Raw genomic sequence first — 18726 nt, 5'->3', positions numbered from 1 at the left:
CCACCACTCTAATACGCGCAGCAGCAGCAGCACAGCAGCAAGACAGTTGCGCAGCCGGCGCGCCCCCCCTTCAGCAACAGAGAACCACCAAGAGCCCCTTCTTCTTGCACCAGGAGCAGCAGCAGCAGCAGCAGCAGCTGCTGCTGCTGCAGCAGAAGCTTCCGTAGGAGCGCGCACATACACCAGCCCCAGCAAATGCATATAAGGAGACCAATAAGGAAATGCAACAGGATCAGCTAAGTATAATAAAGAATAAACAAAAGAAAAGAGATCATGTACAAGGCTCAGGCGAGGGAAAGCAGCAACAAGGCGATCCCATAGACAGCTGCGCATACACCGCAGAAACTGCAGCAGCAGCAAACGCAAACGAAGCCACTGCAGCAACAACCGCAAACGGAAACGACGCAGCAGCAACCACAAACGATCCCCCCAAGCAGCAGCTGCTGCTGTCAGACGCAGTGTTGTTGTATCTGGTGGGCTGATACTGCTGCTGCTGCTGCTGCTGTTGCTGCTGTTGTTGCCGCTGCCGTCGCTGCTGCTGCTGTCGCTGACGTCGCTGCTGCTGCTTAGAAGCAAAAGAATATCGGCTGGGAGAGAGGAAGAAGGAAGTGGGGCCTCTTGCTGTCTTTTTAATTCTGCTGCTGCTGCAGCAACTGCTTCTTTTGCCGCTGCAATACGTCTTGCTGCTGCTGCTCTTGCGCTTGCTGCTGCTTCTGGGGCCTCCTGCTGCAGCCGGTGAGCCTGCTGCAGCTGCCGCCGCAGATGCGGCAGCAGCACCTCCACAGCAACGCAGCAAGCGATTTTTAGGGGAGTCATAGAGCGTGGGAGAGCAGCAGCAACTGCTGCAGCATCCCTGCTTATTTGCTGCTGCTGCTGCAGCAGCGCCGTCGGAAGGGGTAGCGGCACCCCCCCCTTCGTCTGCAGTGAGTGGGGCTGCCTTGCTGCCTCACCATTACCACTGCTGCTGCTGCTGCTGCTGCTGCTGCTGTATATATGGGGGTAGTTGAGGCGAGTATGAAGCATAAACAGCCTTCTATCCGCCCTACTCATGCAATAGAAGCCCTCAGCGAAGGAAGCCCCAGTAGAAGCAAAGCTATGCGTCTCTACAGCAGCAAGCAGCAGCAAATAAAGTAAATCAAAGTGCTGCTCAACCCACCGCAATACAGCAGCAGCATCTGCACGCAGCAGCAAACGAATAGAACCCCGGTCTGCTGCTGCTGCTGACGATATTGCAGCTCTTGCTGCTGCTGCAGCGCGAAGCAAACGGCCCCACAGCCACGCAGATAAGAAGGAGCCCTTCAACGAGCGAAACTGAGGGCGCTGTCGCTGCCGCCCTTGCTGCTGCTGCTGCTGCTGCTGCTGCTGCTGTGGCGCGCCGTCATCTGCGGAGGTCGGTTCAGTTTCTGCCGCAGCAGCCCCCCGTTGCTGCGCTGCTGCTGCTGTTGCTGTTGATGCTGCTGCTGCAGCAGCAGGAGGAGTGTTGTCTGCATAGAGACTCTGGAGGGTAACGACGCAGTGCCGAAGAGCAGCATAAAGACCCTCTAGCAGCTTTTGCTGCGCCAGCAACTCAAAGAAAGATCCTTGCTGCAGCTGCGCTGCTCGCTGCAGCATTTGCTGCTGCCGCAGCAGCAGATCGATCCCGGTTCCCCCTGCTGCAGCAGCGGCAGCAGCAGGCTGGTGGGCCTGCCGCGTAGCAGCAGCAGCAGCTGCAGCAGCAGCAGCAGCAGCAGCTACTGCAGCTGGGTGCCCCTCGGGCAGCTGCTCATACAGCGAAGTAGCAAACGCGTTCTCCGCCATCTCCCCAGCAACAGCAACAGCAACAGCAGCAGCAGCAGCAGCAGCAGCAGCAGCAGGAGCCTGTTATTGCTGTTTAGGACTCCCAAGCTGGAAGGGTAGAGAGGAAGCTGCGTAGATGCTCAGCAAAAAGAGAGTTATTAACTGGCTTTGAAGGTGAGAAGGAGGGGCTCTTAATAACTGTTTCTAAGAAGATATTAACATAGATGTGCTGCAGCGCAGCAGATAAGTACGGCACCTCAGGCGAAGATAAGCATGCAAAGCCGTACCCTGTTGGTGTTTCAAGATAATGAAGCTTATAATGCGGCGTTGAGAAACAATTAAAACTGCTGCTGTTGCTGCTGCTGCTGCTGCTGTTGCTGTTGCTGCTGCTGCTGCTGCTTACAGATGGCCCCACCTGCTCACAGAAACGCCGCATAGAGTACAGCAAACCTGAAAGCAAACGACCCGTCTGCTGCTGCCGCTTCGTTAGGGGGGCCCCGGGGCCCCCTGCTGCTAGAGTGTCTAGGCAGCTACCCCCTTGTCCGTTGCTCGCGCGCTGTTGGAGGCTTCCTGCTGCTGCTGCTGCTCCTCCTGCAGGTACAGGGGCAGCTACAAGCGCTGAACCCGCCGTAGTTCGCTGCAAAGAGACGTCGTGGGGGAAGGCAGAGCCCTGACGAGAAGAACCTCCCCCGCTGCTGCTGCTCCTCTGCTGTTGCTGCTGTGCTGCTGCTGCTGCTGCTGTCGCAGCAGCAGAGTCAGAGCCTGCTAATGCAGGGTTTGTGCCTCTTTGCGGGTATTGTGCGACAAAGATGCAGCGGTTTCGATGAAATATGTAAACAGAATAAATCATTTTGCCTGCTGCGGCTGTTGCTGCTGCTTAGGAGACCTAGAGCGCAGTGATGCCTTAAGTGTTGTGAATAAACACTCCCCTCGTTTCAACGCTAGCGGAGAGGCTTTGCTACGCTGCTGCTGCCACTGCTGCTCCTGCTGCTGGCTTCAGAACCGCAGCAGCAGTGAGGGGTTAAACTCAGAAGAAAGAGAGAGAGAGAGAGTTTTCTTGTTTTTATTGTCTCTCCTGTCTCTGTCTCAAGCCTTGTCTCGCCCGAGACACCAAGCCCCAGGCGGGAGCACGAGCGCCGACTGCTGCTGCTGCTGCTGCTGCTGTTGCTGCAGCCCCTAGGTTGGACTAGCAGCAGCAGCGGTAGCTGCATGCATGCGGCAGCGCTGAGTATTATTTGTTTTGTTCTAATAACATTAAGTCTTGTAACTGACAGAGAGAGCTTCTCTGTGCTTGTTTGCTGCGGCAGCAGCAACGGCAGCAGCAGCAGTTGCAGCAGCAGCAGCAGCAGCGGGGTTCCAGCAGCAGCAGCAGCATCTCTTTGTGTAACGCACTTCAGCGCTTAATATAAGAAGGTGCAGGTATAGGATTGAGAATTTCAGTGTGCATGCGCAGCAGCTGCTGCTGCTACCGAGCAGCAGCAGCACAGCAGGGTGTCTAGGGACCCCCGCTCTCACAGCAAGGGGAGCAGCACCAGGTGCTGCAGCAGCAGCAGCAGCAACAATGCCGCCCCCTGTGCTTTCAGAATGCGTCCTGGAGGAGGAGGAAGACCAGCAGCAGCAGCAGCAGCAGCTCGATGAGCCTGTACCCTTAATGAGTGGGGCGTTGCTGCGCCGCAGACAGAGAGGACCCCCTGCCTCAGCAGCAGCAGCAGAAGCAGCAGCAGCAGATCCCGCATCGTCAGCATTCCTAGGTAACAGCAGCAGCAGCAGCAGCAGCAGCAGCGTATCTGGAAGTTGGGGGGATTGGCCTTCGCGGCAGCAGCAGCGCCGGACGCAGCAGCAGCAGCAACAGCAGCAGCAGGAAGACGGTAAGATATTGCTGCCGTATAGGGTATTAGCAGCAGCAGATACTGCGCAGCAGAGCAGGGCGTTTGGCTTGCCTTTGCCTTCTCTTAGTTCTGCGGCAGCAGATGCAGCAGCAGCAGCAGCAGCAGCACAAGCTGCACAGGGTGCAGCAGCGGAGTCCCCTTCTGCTGCTGCTGCTGCTGCATTTTTGTCTCCTGGTGCTGCACCTCCTCCGTACGTGTGCTGCTTGGGGGGGGCTAGCAGCAGCAGCAAGCTGGGTCGTCTGCAGCAGCATCAGCAGCAGCAGCAGCCGTTTGCTGCTGCTGCGCTGCTGCGGTGCGTGCGCTGGCTACAGGGTGTCTCCTTCTGGGGGTTTTCAGGCGTCTCTTCGTGTGGGGTTGGTCTTGAAGCAGCAATTGCATTTCTTATGAATTGTATGCAAGAGACATTTGCTGCTGAGTTGCTGCTGCCGCAAGGTGCTGCTGCATTCGGGGGCCCCGCTACACTGGAGCTGCAGCGGCTGCTGCGCCATCCTGCTGCTGCTGCTGCACCTCACAAGCTGTTGTCTTTTCTGCTCCCCAAGGCAGCAATGAAGACCCTCCAGGCTGCGCTGCTGCTGCTGCTGCCATCGCAGCAGCAGCAGCAGCGCAGTAAATGCGGGGCGCTCACGCTAGCGCTAGGGCCCCCGTGTGGCTTGCTGCTGCAGAAGCAGCAGCAGCAGCAGCAGCAGCAGTTCCAGTTGGGGTTCTCGTCGCTGCAGCAGCAACAGATGTCGCGTATAAGGAGACAACCCACCACTCTTTTTATTGCTGATGGCTGCAGCAGCAAAAGAAGCCGGCAGGTTGATAGCGGGGGATGTGTTGCTTTGACTGCTGCTCCTCTTGCTGTTGCTGCTGCTGCTGCTGGGACCGGACAGCAGCAGCAGCAGCAGATGTACGAACAAGTGCTGCTCGGCAGCGCCCCACACGACCCTTTGGTGCTGCACTCCGGGGAGGCGGATTCCTTAGCGGAGTTGCTGCTGGAGCCGCAACCGGAGCAGCAGCAGCAGCAGCAACATAGCAGCAGCAGCAGCAGCAGCGAGTGCCGCAGCGTCTGCTGCGCGCTGTTTCTATACGAAGAAAGCCACGCCCGTGGTGATAGCGATTTGTCTCCTCGTTTGCTGCTGTCTTACTCAGACGGCTTGCTGCAGCTGCTGCAGCGGAGGCAGCCCTCTGCTGCTGCTGCAGCAGCAGCAGCTTGGTGGGGCAACAGCAGCAGCAGCAGCAGCAGCAGCAGCTGGGGTGGAGTTACACCTGATGGCAAGGAGTGGTTTGAAGTGTGGCGCGACTGGCTGAGTTCCCCCCTTGAGGGCCTCTTCTTGCTGCCTGTCTCCAGCAGCAGCAGCAGCAGCAGCAGCAGCTGGGGTGTCTGCGCACCTCTGGTGTGTGGATACAGCGCAGCAGGAGTCACGGTCTTCTCTCCGCTCAGCGCGGGGTGTATATACAGCTTACCTTCTTGCTGCTGCACCTCTGCCTTTTCTCTCTTTGGGGGTTTGGAGTACTTAACCGGGCATCGACAAGTTGCTGCTGCTGCTGCTGCTCCCAGCTTCAGCAGCAGCAGCAGCAGCCGCAGCAGCAGCTGCATCGCCGTGCTTAGTAGGAGGGGGCTTCTGGTGCTGCAGCAGCTGCAGCTCCGCCCTGAGGCAGCTTTGCTGCTGGGGGGGCCCCCCGTGTCTCTCTCTGCTGTCTGTCGGGTCCCGCTTGCTGCAGCAGCAGCAGCAGCGCTGCAGAAAGGCAGCCGGGTGTACATGCAGCGCTGTGAAGGTCTGCGCTGTCTACTGCTGGGGGTACAGGGCAGCAGCAGCATCTTCTTGATTGGGTTCTCTGCTGCTGAAGACTGCAGCAGCAGCAGCAGCAGCAGCAGCGGCTTCTTTGCCGCTGCAGCAACAACGCTTGCTGCCGTTTCCCGAAGTTTGCTGCTGCCTTTCTTGCCTGCTGCATCTTCTAGGCATCCCTACCACCTGCAGCAACAACAACAACAGCAGCAGCAGCAGCAGCAGCAGGAGCAGCTGGTTGGCTTTTGCATAGCATGGCAGCTGCCGCGATCAGTCCGCATCGCTCCCCCAGCAGCAGCAGCAACTGCTGCTGCTGCTGCTGCTGCTGGCGGTGTGCAGCAGCAGCAGGTAGGAGATCTTGAATGCCTTGCGGTAGTGGAAGACGTCACCCGAGGCCTTTGTTTTGTTGCTGTTGCTGCTTCAGTCTGCCCTGAAGTGCTGCTGTTCTGCTGCACCTTCCCTCCGACGCCGCAGCAGCAGCTGCCGCTGCAGCAGCAACAGCAGCAGCAGCAGCAACAGCAGCAGCAGCTCTTCGGTGGGGTTGACCTCTGGAGAGGCAGCGCATCGCTTCGGTATCGCCTTAAACCTCCAGTAGCAGGCTGGCGCGTAGCAGGAATGACTGTCTTGAACGACAGCAGCAGCAGCAGCAGCAGCAGCAGCAGCAGGCCTCTGCTGGTGGCAGTGCGTTGGGGTTTGCTGTGTGCAGCGGGAGAGACGTCTGTTAAGCGTGAGACAGAGCTGCTTCCTGCTGCAGTTTGTCTCTATGCTCTTTCAACGGTAGGGGGGTCTCCCTCTCTTTATATGTGGGGTCCAGCAGCAGCTCCGTCTCTTACAGGTTGCTTCCTTCGAAACCAGCAGCAGCTGCAGCAGCTGCAGCAGCAGAAGCAGCAGCAGCAGCAACTGCTGCAGCAGTCGGGCCTGTACTCCACCGCCGACACCAGCGCAGCAGCAGCAGTGGCTGCTGCACGTGGGGACCCCTTGCTGCTGCAGCAAAGCAGCAAGTTGCCGCTGCTAGGCAGCAGCAGCAGCAGCAGCAGCAGCAACCTGCTGCTGCCCAACGTAGGCGGGGATCTTTCATGGAGTAGGAGGGGCCTCGGGGCCTCGCGGGGGCCCCTGAACGATTCCCTTGGGTGGGGGGTGCTTGGAGGAGGGGGCTCTGCTTCTCTGCTGCTGCAGCAGCAGCAGCAGCAGCAGCAACCTCAGCTGCCTCACCAGCCGCTGCTGCAGCAGCAGCCATGGGACTCAACCGCCAATCTGGGGCTTCTGGGGTTGAGCAGCAGCACCGCCGCTGCTCTTGAAAACGTAAGGAAGCAGCAGCAGCAGCAACAGCAGCAGCAGCAGCAGCAGTGGCTAGGGATGCACCGCCTTGGATACCAGCACCGTTTGCTGCTGCACCAGCAGCAGGAAGATCAGCTGCGGCAGTGGCAGCGCCGTAGGGCGCAGCAACAGCTGCTGCAGCAGCTGCAGCAGCAGCAGCAGCTGCAGCAGCAAGCCGATGCCTTCCCGTTGGGTGGTGGGGGGCCCGACTTGGAGCTGTTCCCTCCCTACAACTCAACAGCAGCAGCAGCAGCAGCAGCAGCAGGGCCCCTGGGGGGCCCCTGGGGGCCCCTACCCTCTTCTTCCTTTCCGCTCAGGCGACCGCTGCTTCCTATCAGGCGCGAGGAGCCGTACCAGCAGCTGCCTTTGCTGCAGCAGCAGAAGCAGCTGCAGCAGCAGCAGCAGCAGCAGCGCGGGAGTCGCTGGGGCGGTTCTGCTGCTGCAACAATATATGGGAGAGCTGCTGAGCCCCTGTGGGCCCCAAGCAGACACTACAGAAGCAATAGAGCTGCCTATACACTCGACGGGGGGTTGCTGCCGATGCAGCAAGACCTCCCTTTGGCTTCTTTTTGAAGTTGCAGAGGTTGCATGCATGCATGCGGGGTGTCTCCTGCTGCTGCTGCTGCTGCTGCTGCTGCTATCTGCGCATGCAGCAGGCAGCAGCAGCCAGCTGCTCACGCAACAAACCCAAGGGAAGAAGCTAATTATATTTAATACTCCGAATGGATACGAGCAGCTCTTGCTGTTGCTGCTGCTGCTGCTGCTGCTTTTGCTTCTGCTGCTTCTCTTGCTGCTGCTGTCGCTCTTGCTGCTGCTGCTTCTCTTGCTGCTGCTGTCGCTCTTGCTGCTGCTGCTTCTCTTGCTACTGCTGTCGCTCTTGCTGCTGCTGCTGTGCTTGCTGCTGCTGCTACTGCTACATTGCGGGGGTGTCTTGTGGAGGTACAGGCAGCAGCCGCTACTGCAGCAGCAGCTGCTGCTGCAGTTGCTGCAGCTGCCGAGTGAGGAGACAGCACCAGATTAATAAGAAGCATTTATATAGGCATAGAGACGCTCAGAGCAGTGCATGCATTTAATTAGAAGTAAACAAAACACAAAGAGAGATTAATATATACATATATATATATATGTGCAAATATATATATGTATATATATATATATATATTTCTATTTAGATATGTATGTATACACTGCCTACCGTATGCTTTTCATAGATACAGACATGCGTATATATAACTCGTACAATGCACATATATATACATATGCATGCATCATTATAAATATATATATATATATAAATCTATCTATCTATCTATCTATCTATCTCTATATACATATATTTATATATTTATATATTCTATATGAATGTCTCTCTATCCAAGCGTCTCCTTTTAGTGCTGCAGCTGTTGTTAATAGTAAATAGACAGACACACCTCAACAGGGAGAGCAAACATAGCAGCAAAACAATGCTGCTCTTTAACTAGCGCCTGCCTCCAACAGTTGCTGCAGCAACTGCAGCACTTGCTGCAGCACTTGCTCCCGCTAGCTAGCTAGCTAGCTAGCTAGCTAGCTAGCCGTAGGAGCGGCGCTGCGGTTGCTGCGAAGCTGTTGACCCCACAGCAATGTACAGCAGCAAATCTACAAACCAAAGCTGCAGCTGCAGCATCGATACTGTAAGCAGCAGCTCTAACTGCAGCAGCAGCAACCGCACAGAAGATAACAGCCCCGGAGAGACCCAGGGGGCCTCTGTTGTTTTGTCTCTTGCAGCAAACCATGATGCTGCTGATGCTGCTGTTGCTGCTGCTGTTGCTGCTGTTGCTGCTGCTGCTGCTGCATCAGGAGAGGATCTGCGCATAATTCGAGAACCTACAGTTAGCGCAGAAGAGTAAGCAGCGCCCGAGCCAGTAGCAGCAGCAGCATTACTGCTGCTGCTGCTGCTGCTGCTGCTGCTGCTGCTGCTGCTGCTTCTGCTGCTGTCTGCTTGATTCGCCAGCGTGCAAGAGGTTAGTCTCGGGTGTATCTGCTTCTTGCAGGGCCCACACAAGGAGTGCAGCAGCAGAGGAGACTGCTGGCGTAGTTGTGCTGCTCGTTGCTTCGCCTGCAACAGCAGCAGCAGCAGGTGCTGCTGCAGCGGCCCCGGGGGCTCCCCGTGCTCTCCTCTGTAAGCAGCAAGAGGATCTGCTTGTTCTGCACCATTAATTAAAACCATTTGAGTGTACAGATCTTCTAAAGGGTCCCTCAGCTGCTGCTGCTGCTGTTGCTGCTGCTGCTGCTGCTTTTGACGCTGCTGCTGGCAGGCCTGCAAGTCGGTTATCGCCGCAGCATTAGCATCAGAAGCAGCAGCAACAGCAGCAGCAGCAGCAGGAGGAGTGTTCAAGTGCTGCTTGTCGGTGTATTGTTGTGCAGCAGCAAGCGTAGTAGAGTCTGCTTCCTCTGTTTTGTTTGTTTTTGCTGCTGCTCTTCTCCAGCACCACGCTGCATAATGCGGGTATTCAGAATCAACAGGGAGGTTCAGACTCTCTGCTCCAGGCAGCTCGTACCAGCGAGGCGCACAACCTCGTCTTCTGCTGCTGCTGCTGCTGCTGCTGCTGCTGGTGCTGCTGCTGCTGCTGGTGCTGCTGCTGCTGTTGATGTCCGTGCTGCTGCTGCGTTCGGTGGTAGCAGTGTTGTGCTGCGGCTGTGTGTTATTGTTTGCTGCTGTTGGTGCTGTTGATGCTGCTTGTGCAGGGGCAAGTTTATCTGCTGCAGCAGCAGGATCAAGAGCAGCAGGAGCAGCAGCAGCAGCAGCAAGGAACTGTTTGCATTCCTCTAGCTTAGGCTTGAGTTTAGCATCTGTCAGCTGCACACCTTTGCATGCAGAGGCTCCCATAATAAGAAGTCTTTGTTTAGTTGTTCCGCCTAAGTCGCAGTTAATACTTCTAATAAGGTATGACATGCGAAGCACCCATAGTAAATCTCGAGGCAGCAGCTGCAGCAGCTGCAGCACAGTGTTAAACCCTTCTATAGGCGAACCACCTAAAGCTATCATTACTCTTCTTCTATCTTCTGCATGCAACGGGGCCCCCAGCTGAGTCTTTAAACCCAACTGAGGCCTGTATGTTAATACAACTGAAAGCAAATCTAATGCTGTGTCTTCATCTAGACACAACCCACTGCTGCTGCTGCTGCTGCTGCTGCTGAAGCTGCTGCTGCTGCTCGGTAGATGCCACGGGGAGGAAGAAGAAGAAGCCGTTTTATTTTCTCCCCCAGCAGCAGCAGGAGCAGCAGCAGCAGCAGCACTGCGAGCGAATGCAGGCCAGGGGATCCCCCGCCGCCGCTGCTGCTGCTGCTGCTGCTCAAGTTGCTGCTGCTGCAGCAGCTTGAGCTGCTTACCTATTCCTAATTCTCTTAAAGCCTCTCTCCCTTCACTTACATCATTAAGCAGCAGCGCCAACCATAAACGACTAAAAGCAACGCGAAATTCGGGAGACAAACGTCGGTACATTCCGTGATCCAGCAGCACCAGCTGCAGCTGACCCTCCCCCTTGCTGCTGCTGCTGCTGCTGCTGTTGCTGCTGCTGCTGTTGCTGCTGGGGGTGCTGCTGCTGGGGTTGGAGGCTTCGTCTGTCGATGGCGAAAGAGGTGATGTTGAGGAGGCGTCACACGCTCCTTGCGTCACTTGCTGCTGCTGCTGCTGTTGCTGCTGCTGCTGCTGCTGCTGCTGCTGCTGCTGGGGCGGCATTCTGCGTACGAGAAGATTTCCTGGGTGGGGGTCGCAATGGACGAAGCCGTGGACATGCAGCATATCCCCAAAGACAGTGAGTAGTAGGTGAGCAAGCTCGTTGTTCCCGCTGCTGCTGCTGCTGCTGCTGCTGCTGTTGCTGCTGCTGTTGCTGCAGCAGATCCCTTCCCGCTGGAGCGCATCAAGATCAGTGAGTTTGCTGCCATGTACGAACTCCATTGTCAACACCTTCTCTGTAGTTAAAGACCAATCAACCCAGGGTATATACACTTGAGGCGATGAATAGAATAAGCGCTTTGCTCGCACTGCATTATATCCTTCTTGAATAAAATTTAACTCCTTTTTCATGTTGCTATGAAACTCCGGCAAGATCCAAGCAATGCAGCAATGAGGAAAGAAGAAGGAAGCAGCAGCAGCAAGAAGCCGCAGCTGCTGCAGGTCTATTCTACTGTCTCTAGCCAGACCAGGACGCTGCAGCTTAACAGCAACAGCAGCACCATCAGTACTTCTCTTAGCATAATAAACTTGTGCAAGAGAAGCAGCAGCAACAGGAATATTATTAAACTCGCAGAAAAATAAAGATAGGGGGCCCCCTAACTCTTCTTCTAAGAGCTGCTGTGCTGCAGGCCAAGGGACGCTTGAGCACTTATCTTGTAGCTGAGACAGCACAGATATATACGCAGCAGGAAGTATATGCTGCAGTGTGCTTACATACTGCCCTAGCTTTACATATAACCCCCCTCTTAAAACACAAAGACGAAGCAACCGTTCGGCTCCACGTTGATGTACCTGCTGCTCTAGCTGCTGCTGCTGCTGCTGCAGCAGCAAGCACTTCGCACCCAATCGCTCGCTCTCTGCTAAGTGCTGCTGCGAACAATCCCCACAATCAAATGATGCTGCTGCTGCCGCTGCTGCTGCTGCTGCTGCTGCTGCTGCACGCAGCTGCTGTTCACACAGCCCCATCCACCATAGACGCATAAATGTTATTTTATAATCTGCTATACAAACAGCAAATGAACAAAAACTACGGAAAAAACGAAGCCATCCCGATACACCCCAAGAAAGCAAAGACACTCCGCTGCTAAGGCTGCTGCTGCTGCTGCTGCTGCTGCTGCTGCTGGTTTTGCTGCGGTCTGAGAGAAGAAATGAAGGCCAATGCAGCAGCTGCCCCCACTCCTCTGCGCTGCAGTAATGCTGAAGCTGTGCCCAAATAGAAGAAGCACCTAAAGAAAACAAACCTTGCTGCTGCTGCTGCTGCTGCTGCTGCTGCTCATGCTGCTCTTGCTGTTTATGCTGATGCGACACCGCAGCCAGCGGGATTGCTGCAGCTACAGCTGCAGCAGCTGCTCCCTGGTTCCACGCTCTTTGCTGCTGCTGCTGCTGTCTGCTGCTGCTCGGGTGTATCTGCAGCTCTTTGATATCTCCCTTATCATCAAACCTTCCTCTATTGAAATTAAGATGTTCCTTGTCACAAACAAAAGAGTAGAAATCGCAGAAACTGCTGCTGCTGCTGCTATCAAGAGCTGCAGCAGCAGGGGGGCCCCTATCAGCACGGCAAGAGGGGGCCCCCTCCTCTATATGAGATACGAGTTTATATGAAGGGGGGCCCCCTTCATAGAACAGCCTACTCCTACCTCTTTTTGCATGCACTTTAAACGAACGCATGCAAAAAGAAAGTATATGGGGCTGGTTGACTTTGCTGCAGCTCTTTAAAAAATGAATGCGCAGCTGCAGAGGCGGAACTGCTGCTGTGGTGTCCCTTTGCTGCTGCTGCTGCTGCAGTTGCTGCAGCTGCATCTGCAGCCTTCCCCCCCGCATCACTGCAGCAGTGAGGGCCCCCGTAGGGGCCCCCCTAGGGGCCCCCAAGGGGGGTGGCTGGGGGCCCCCCGTGGGGGCCCCCCTTTGAATGTTAAGAGGGGGGAAGCGGTAGGAAGGCCGAGGGACAGAGACTGAAAACCCAGAAGAAAGAAGACGAGAAGAGCTCATGACAGCACAAAGTGCAGCAGGAGCTGCTGCTGTGGGTAGCGGGAAGAAGTTCTTGAAGGAGAAGAAAGCAACAAACTCTGTCTAGAGAAAAGGCAGTATACCCCTTAAGAAAATAACTTTTTAAGGGTATTATCCACTAAAAAAAGAAGGGAGTTGGGAGCTAAAAATGATGATAATGTGTTTGAGCTGTATGCGCAGCGCCTAGGGGCTGGATCCCCAAGAAGTGGAGGTTAAGAAGAAGAGTGAAAGAAATATTAAAATTATTCAAAATGAAGAAGACAGGCTCCACCGTTGCTGCTTTGCAGACTCAAGTGTATGCACGCTGCGCTCGCGCCTACAGCACAAGAAGAGCAGCTAGCAGCAGCTTCTTCCGCTTCTTTAAAGAATAATAACTCAAAACAACAAAATAAAAACAAACAAGACAAAAAACAAGAAACAAAGGGTAAACAAACACCTTTGAAGCATTCTGACTGTGCAGACAGCTGGCTGCAGCCGCCTGCGCAGCGCCTCGCTGCAGCTTCTCCCTGCTGCTATTAAACAGAAGATAAGTAGATAAACATATAAAAAGGCATATACATATAATCAGAAGGGGAAGATCTGCAAAACAATGCAAAGAAAATAGAGATAAAATGCTTCTTTTCGCAATAAATACAGGAAAAAACAGAAAAGTCTTCGGTTTCAGGAAAAGAAAACCGACTCCCACATAGATAACCGACAGCGCGGCCGAACGGCGTATCAATTTGTTGCTGTTGTTGAAATTAATAATGAATTTGCACTTAAATAAAGGTAAATAAAGATAAAAATCGATTAAATATGCATTTAAAAACATAAATGACATTGGTTAAATATATTCCGTCGCCGGGACTTGAACCCGGGTCGCGCGGGTGAGAGCCGCGTATCCTAACCACCTAGACTACGACGGATGTTTGTTCCCGCTGAACCACTATCCTGCTCAATATTTAATTTAATATTATAATATTTATTTAATATTATAATATTATTATTATATTATTATTGAGATCTGTTATATCATGTAATGTATAGTAGGCAGCCACTAATCTATTGAATAGTTTGCTTAATATTATATTTATTTAAATACTATTACATTATTAGTATTATTATTATATTAAGATGTGCTATATAATGTATAGGCGGCAGTCACTAATCTACTGAAAAATTTACATAATACTATTATATCTTTATTATTATATTATTATTTTTGTTTTATATTTTATAAGATGCGTTATATCATATAATGCTTAGTAGGCAGCCACTGATTTGTTGAATATTTTATTGAATATTATATTATTATTTATTATTATTATTGCTTGATAGCGGACAATGTTTAATAAGATGCCTTACATAATATCTAGTAGGGAGTATTACACTACAGTAATAGATGTGTACTATATACAAAATATATGCATATACATATATATATATATATATATATATACATATATATATATATATATATTTACATGATAAAGGCAGAGCCACTATAGATAATATAATGCTTAAAGCACTTTGTTTATCTTTCCTCCTGCAGCCTTCTTCTTATTTAGCTCATTTATATTATAAACTGAGGCGAGGAGAATATACTTCTACAGCGCTCTCCGCATCCAGCCTCTGTACACCCCAATGCTGTTTAATTTAATTAATCGCTGAGCACAACTTCACACAAACTTCAAAGCGGCTGACCGCCTGAAGCCTCCTGCTGCTGCTGCTGCTGCTGCTGCCCCTCCTCCCGCTGCTGTTGCTGCTGCTGCTGGTTTCTCACAGCCTCTGCATGCATTCTAATAAATTACTAATCCCTATGGTTTTACCTTCAAAGCAAATGCTCACAGACAGCAGACTAACCGTCTCCTCAGCAATCGACTTCAACTAAATAAATCTGCTGCGTTGCTCCTAAGACTTGTACACTAATATATGAAAAGATAAATAAAATATATATATATAATATATATATATATATATTATAGTAGAAAGGGGTTAAACAAACAACAAGTAGAATTAATCTGAGCGTTCGCAAAGAAACTCGACATAAAAACTAATAGCACCGCAGCAGCAGCCTGCTGATTGCATTGCTGCTGCTGCTGCTGCTGCCGTTGCTGCTGCTGCGGCAGCATCTGCACGTACACCTCAGAGGGCGTAGCCTTCAGACAATCCTCTCTGCGGTGTCTGCGCACCTGAACTGTCTCTCACATTCCTACAACCCAATTAAAAAATAGAGAAGGCTTTTAATTTTTCTCTTGCCTCTCCTTCGTGTGTACTGGCTGGCTCGCTGCTGCTGCTGCTGCTGCTGCTGCTGCTGCTGCTGCTGCTAATGCATGCAAGAACGAGCTGCTGCTGCAACAACCAACGCCATCTCTGTCTTCTTCTCGTCTCACCAGAGACAATTTAGGAGACAGAAACTACAAAAAGGAGACAGCAAACAAACATCAGCAAACCGCTACTCAAGCGGTGCTGCAAACCCAGCAGGCCCCAGCGCCCCGCAGCTACAGCGCTTCCGCTGCATTGCTGCTGCTGCTGCTGCTGTTGCTGCTGCTGCTGCTGCTGCGTTTCTTTTCATTTCTGGCGCCCTGCGGCCTGCTGCTGCTCTACGACGAAGCTGCCCCCGTCGTCTCCAGCAGCAGCAGCAGGAGCAGCAGCAGGAGCAGCAGCAGCGGAGGTCATAAGGATCCCCCCGCTGCCAGCAGCAAAGGAGCTGCTGCCTCTATCTGTAGCAGATGTTGAAGTGCTTCCGTCTTCGTGCTTCGCTGAAGATGTCTGGGAGCTGTTCGAGTCAGCAGCAGCAGCAGCAGCAGCGTAACAAGGAAGAGCTCTATCAGCAACTGTCTTCGCTAGCTTCTGACTTGTTTGTTTCTTTATTGATGTTAATGTTATAAAGAATATACGCGGTCTACACCCCTGAACCACAGAATACTCAGGCGGAGGACCCGCTGCTGCAGCAGCAGCAGCAGCAGCTGCTGCTGCTCCTCCTCCTCCTGCTCTCCCCCCACCAGAGCCCTCAGCAACACCTACACCCCAACTGTCTCCTAAAGACGCACACACAAACCAAACACATACGCAAGAGACTGCTAGCTAGCTAGCTAGATAGATAACTAGCTAGCTAGCTAGCTAGCTAGCTAGCTAGTTGGATAGATACATATATAACTCGGTAGTTAGGTAGGTAGTTAACTAGGTAGTTAACTAGCTTGCTAGATGCTCATAACTAGCTAGCTAGCTAGCTAGATGGGCAGCTAGCTAGCTAGCTAGCTAGCTAGCTAGCTGTGCTAAAGCCTCACTTCTGCGTTGAGAGTGCCGCTTGGAGTCTCCTCTGCTGCTGCTGCTGCAGCTTCTTAATGTGTTAGTGTCGCTAATAACAGAAGCAGCCCCGCAAGAAGAAAGCGGAGACAGAGGAGTAGCAGCAGCAGCAGCAGCAGCGTCTTGAGGGCTGCTGCACCCCTTCCTAGAAGATGTCTCTCTTGATGCTCTCCCAGCAGAAACCCAAGAGCCTGACGATCCTGGAGCAGGTGTAGGCCGCTGCAGCAGCAGCAGCAACAGCAGCAGCAGCAGCAGCAGCAACAGCAGCAGATGATGTGCTGCTCTGATAATGACTGCTGCAGCCGCAGACGCCTTCGAGTGCACAAGCAGCCACGAGAGCAGCAGCAGCAAGAGAAGCAGCAGCAGCAAGACCAGCAGCAGCAAGAGCAACAGCAGCAAGAGCAGCAGCAGCAGCAGCAGCAGCAACAGCAGCAGCATACCTCCTTAGCCTTAATCTTTTGATGTCTCCTCCTGGGTTGCTGCTGTTTTTTTCTTTGAGAGAGAGAAGCAGCAGGAGAGAGAGACGTCTTTAACTTGGGGACAGTCTAAGACAAACAAACAAACAAAGATAAACATAGGAAGATATATAATAAACAGATATAATAATATAATATATAATAAACAAAGAGAGAGGAGACAGAGACAGAGACAGAGAGATGCAGCAAAAGAAATAAACAGAAAAAGGAGACAGACAGAGCAGACAAAACAAAAGGAGACAGAAAGAAAGAGACAGAAACAGAGACAGAGACAGATATATAAACAATGAGAGACAGAAAGATAAATATAAAAACAAAGATATAAAGATATATATATATATATACATATATATGCATATACATATATATATATATATATATATATAGAGAGAGAGAGAGAGAGAGAGAGAGAGATGTATAAAAACGAGAGGCAGAGAGATAAAAGAGACAAGGAGACAGAAAGAAAGAGATAAAGGAGACAGAGAAAGAAGAAAAGAAGGGAGAAAGAGCAAGAGAGAAGAGAGGAGACAGTAAAACAGAGAGAGACAGACAGACAGCAGCAGACTAAGCAAAGGAGACAGAAGAAAGATGAGATAAAAACAAAAGGAGACAGAAGAAAGAAGAGATAAAGAGTAAAACAAAATGAGACAGATGAAGAGATAGAGTAAAACAAAAGGAGACAGAAGAAAGAAGAAATAAAAACAAAAGGACACAGCAGAAAGAAGAGATAAAGAGTAAAACAAAAGGAGACAGAAGAAATAAGAGATAAAGAGTAAAACAAAATGAGACAGATGAAGAGATAGAGTAAAACAAAAGGGGACAGATGAAAGGAGAGATAAAGAGTAAAACAAAAGGAGACAGAAGAGATAAAGAGTAAAACAAAAGGGGACAGCAGAAATAAGAAATAAAGAGTAAAACAAAAGGAGACAGCAGAAATAAGAGATAAAGAGTAAAACAAAAGGAGACAGATGAAAGGAGACAGACGAACAGGGAGACAGATGTTCGGCTGTCTGAATGCCTTCCACGGCAGCAGGGGGACACGCGACAGACGACGCAGCAGACGCGGAGACACTCCAAGCAGATTAATAGCAGCAGCAGCAGAAGAAGAAGAGGAGAGACTTCGATAAGAGCGACGCGCTATAGCCTGAAGCCTACGAGAACGAAGCTGCAGCACCAACAGCAACAACAGCAACAGCAGCAGCAGCAGCAGCAAGAACGAATAAAACTTTGCAGACATACGACGCTTTGCTGCAACAGCAGCAAGTGTATGCTGCTGCTCGCATACATATATATATATATATATATAGACAGTATACCTAAGCAACTCTGCTGCTGCTGCTGCTGCTGCTGTTTGTTGTTGCTGCTGATGCTGCTGCTGCTGTATGCTGCTTCTTGCTGCTGCCTCTAGGAGCAAGAGCAGCAAACGAAGGAGACAAGAGTAAGAGAGTTCTATGATATCCCCCACATGCAGCTGTACAGACAGCTGAGGGGGCCCCGTCTGGTAGCGTTGCATGCAGTAGTAGTAGCGTATGTTTCAATAGTAGATTTTAATAGCTTGTTTGTTATAAAGTAAATAAAATTTATATTTTTATTAAAGCAGCACTTACGCGGGGCTGCACACCACCCGACTCCATCAGAAGCCTACTAAGGGCCCTGCAGCGAAGACGATGCGAAGAAGAGATAAATATAATAATGTCATTGCTTAAGAGAGAGAAGAGTAAAGAGGAGAAGAAGCTGTAAAATAATATGCCCCAGCTTATGCTTCTCCTGCTGCTGCTGCTGCTGCTGCTGCTGCCGCTGCTGCTGCTGCTGCTGCTGCTGTTGCTGCTGCATATCTACAAGTCTGGCCTCCATCGTTTGATGTATGAGCACTCGCACAGCTTAGGAGAAAACGAAGCAAATACAGACAGCTCTAAAGCCTATCTATATAACATTTTAAAGAAAACTTCAACAGACGCTTCACAGAAAAAGATTAGAAACACAAACTCATCCTTTCCTTAACCCGGCACCCGCGACACCCCAGTGGCGCAGTGCTGCTGTTGCTGCTGCTGCTGCTGCTGTTGCTGCTGCTGCTGCTGCTGTTGCTGCTGCTGCTGCGCCTTTACTAAAGCCCTCTGCTGTAGAACAAACTTTTTATTTCCTTAAAGAATATATTCAAAATTTTAATCGTTTTATATTAATTTATTGCAAAGAAACAACAAAATTTATAGCGACGCATATCTACATACCCTACGAGCTGTACGTACACCCCGCAGGCTTCTTCTCATCTCTTAGGGCCCAATAAACTCTACAAAAGAGTTTATTTATTTTATTTATTTAACTTTGATTTTTAAAATTATTTACTATTTTCTAAGGCCTCAATTATTCTCTCTATTCACCTGAGGCATTGAGAGCGCAGCGGGAGGTGCGCGGTGTATATACGCCAACACTATATATATATATATATATATATATATGTATATATATGTATATATATATACATATATATA

General features: G+C 51.4%; 4 protein-coding genes across 4 annotated transcripts; 1 reads left to right on the top strand and 3 right to left on the bottom strand.

Annotated features, from left to right (window-relative positions):
* Positions 1–335: 335 nt before the first annotated feature.
* On the bottom strand, positions 336–2626 carry EAH_00045920 (sybindin-like family domain-containing protein, putative; the record flags this gene model as incomplete). The annotated part of the gene is made up of 2 exons (XM_013391561.1): positions 336–1758; positions 2192–2626. Coding segments are annotated over 2 exons (1858 nt in total), but the record flags the coding sequence as incomplete, so codon positions are not given.
* A 711-nt stretch (positions 2627–3337) lies between these two features.
* Positions 3338–7324, top strand: EAH_00045910 (hypothetical protein, conserved; the record flags this gene model as incomplete). Its single annotated transcript, XM_013391560.1, has 1 exon — positions 3338–7324. The coding sequence occupies one exon, from the start codon at positions 3338–3340 to the stop codon at positions 7322–7324; it is 3987 nt and encodes a 1328-aa protein (XP_013247014.1).
* Positions 7325–8318: 994 nt separating this feature from the next.
* Positions 8319–12455, bottom strand: EAH_00045900 (ABC1 domain-containing protein, putative; the record flags this gene model as incomplete). The annotated part of the gene is made up of 1 exon (XM_013391559.1): positions 8319–12455. One exon carries the CDS (start codon positions 12453–12455, stop codon positions 8319–8321), a length of 4137 nt encoding a protein of 1378 aa, XP_013247013.1.
* A 2568-nt stretch (positions 12456–15023) lies between these two features.
* EAH_00045890 (hypothetical protein) lies at positions 15024–17871 on the bottom strand (the record flags this gene model as incomplete). Its single annotated transcript, XM_013391558.1, has 4 exons — positions 15024–15493; positions 15743–15980; positions 16202–16306; positions 17845–17871. 4 exons carry the CDS (start codon positions 17869–17871, stop codon positions 15024–15026), a joined length of 840 nt encoding a protein of 279 aa, XP_013247012.1.
* Between the last annotated feature and the right edge of the window lie 855 nt (positions 17872–18726).

This window comes from Eimeria acervulina, genomic scaffold, assembly GCF_000499425.1.
Source record: "Eimeria acervulina Houghton genomic scaffold, Eah_scaff666, whole genome shotgun sequence".
Taxonomy (NCBI): Eukaryota; Apicomplexa; class Conoidasida; order Eucoccidiorida; family Eimeriidae; genus Eimeria; species Eimeria acervulina.
Note: the sequence above shows the minus strand (reverse complement) of the source record. Positions and strands in the feature narration are given on the sequence as shown.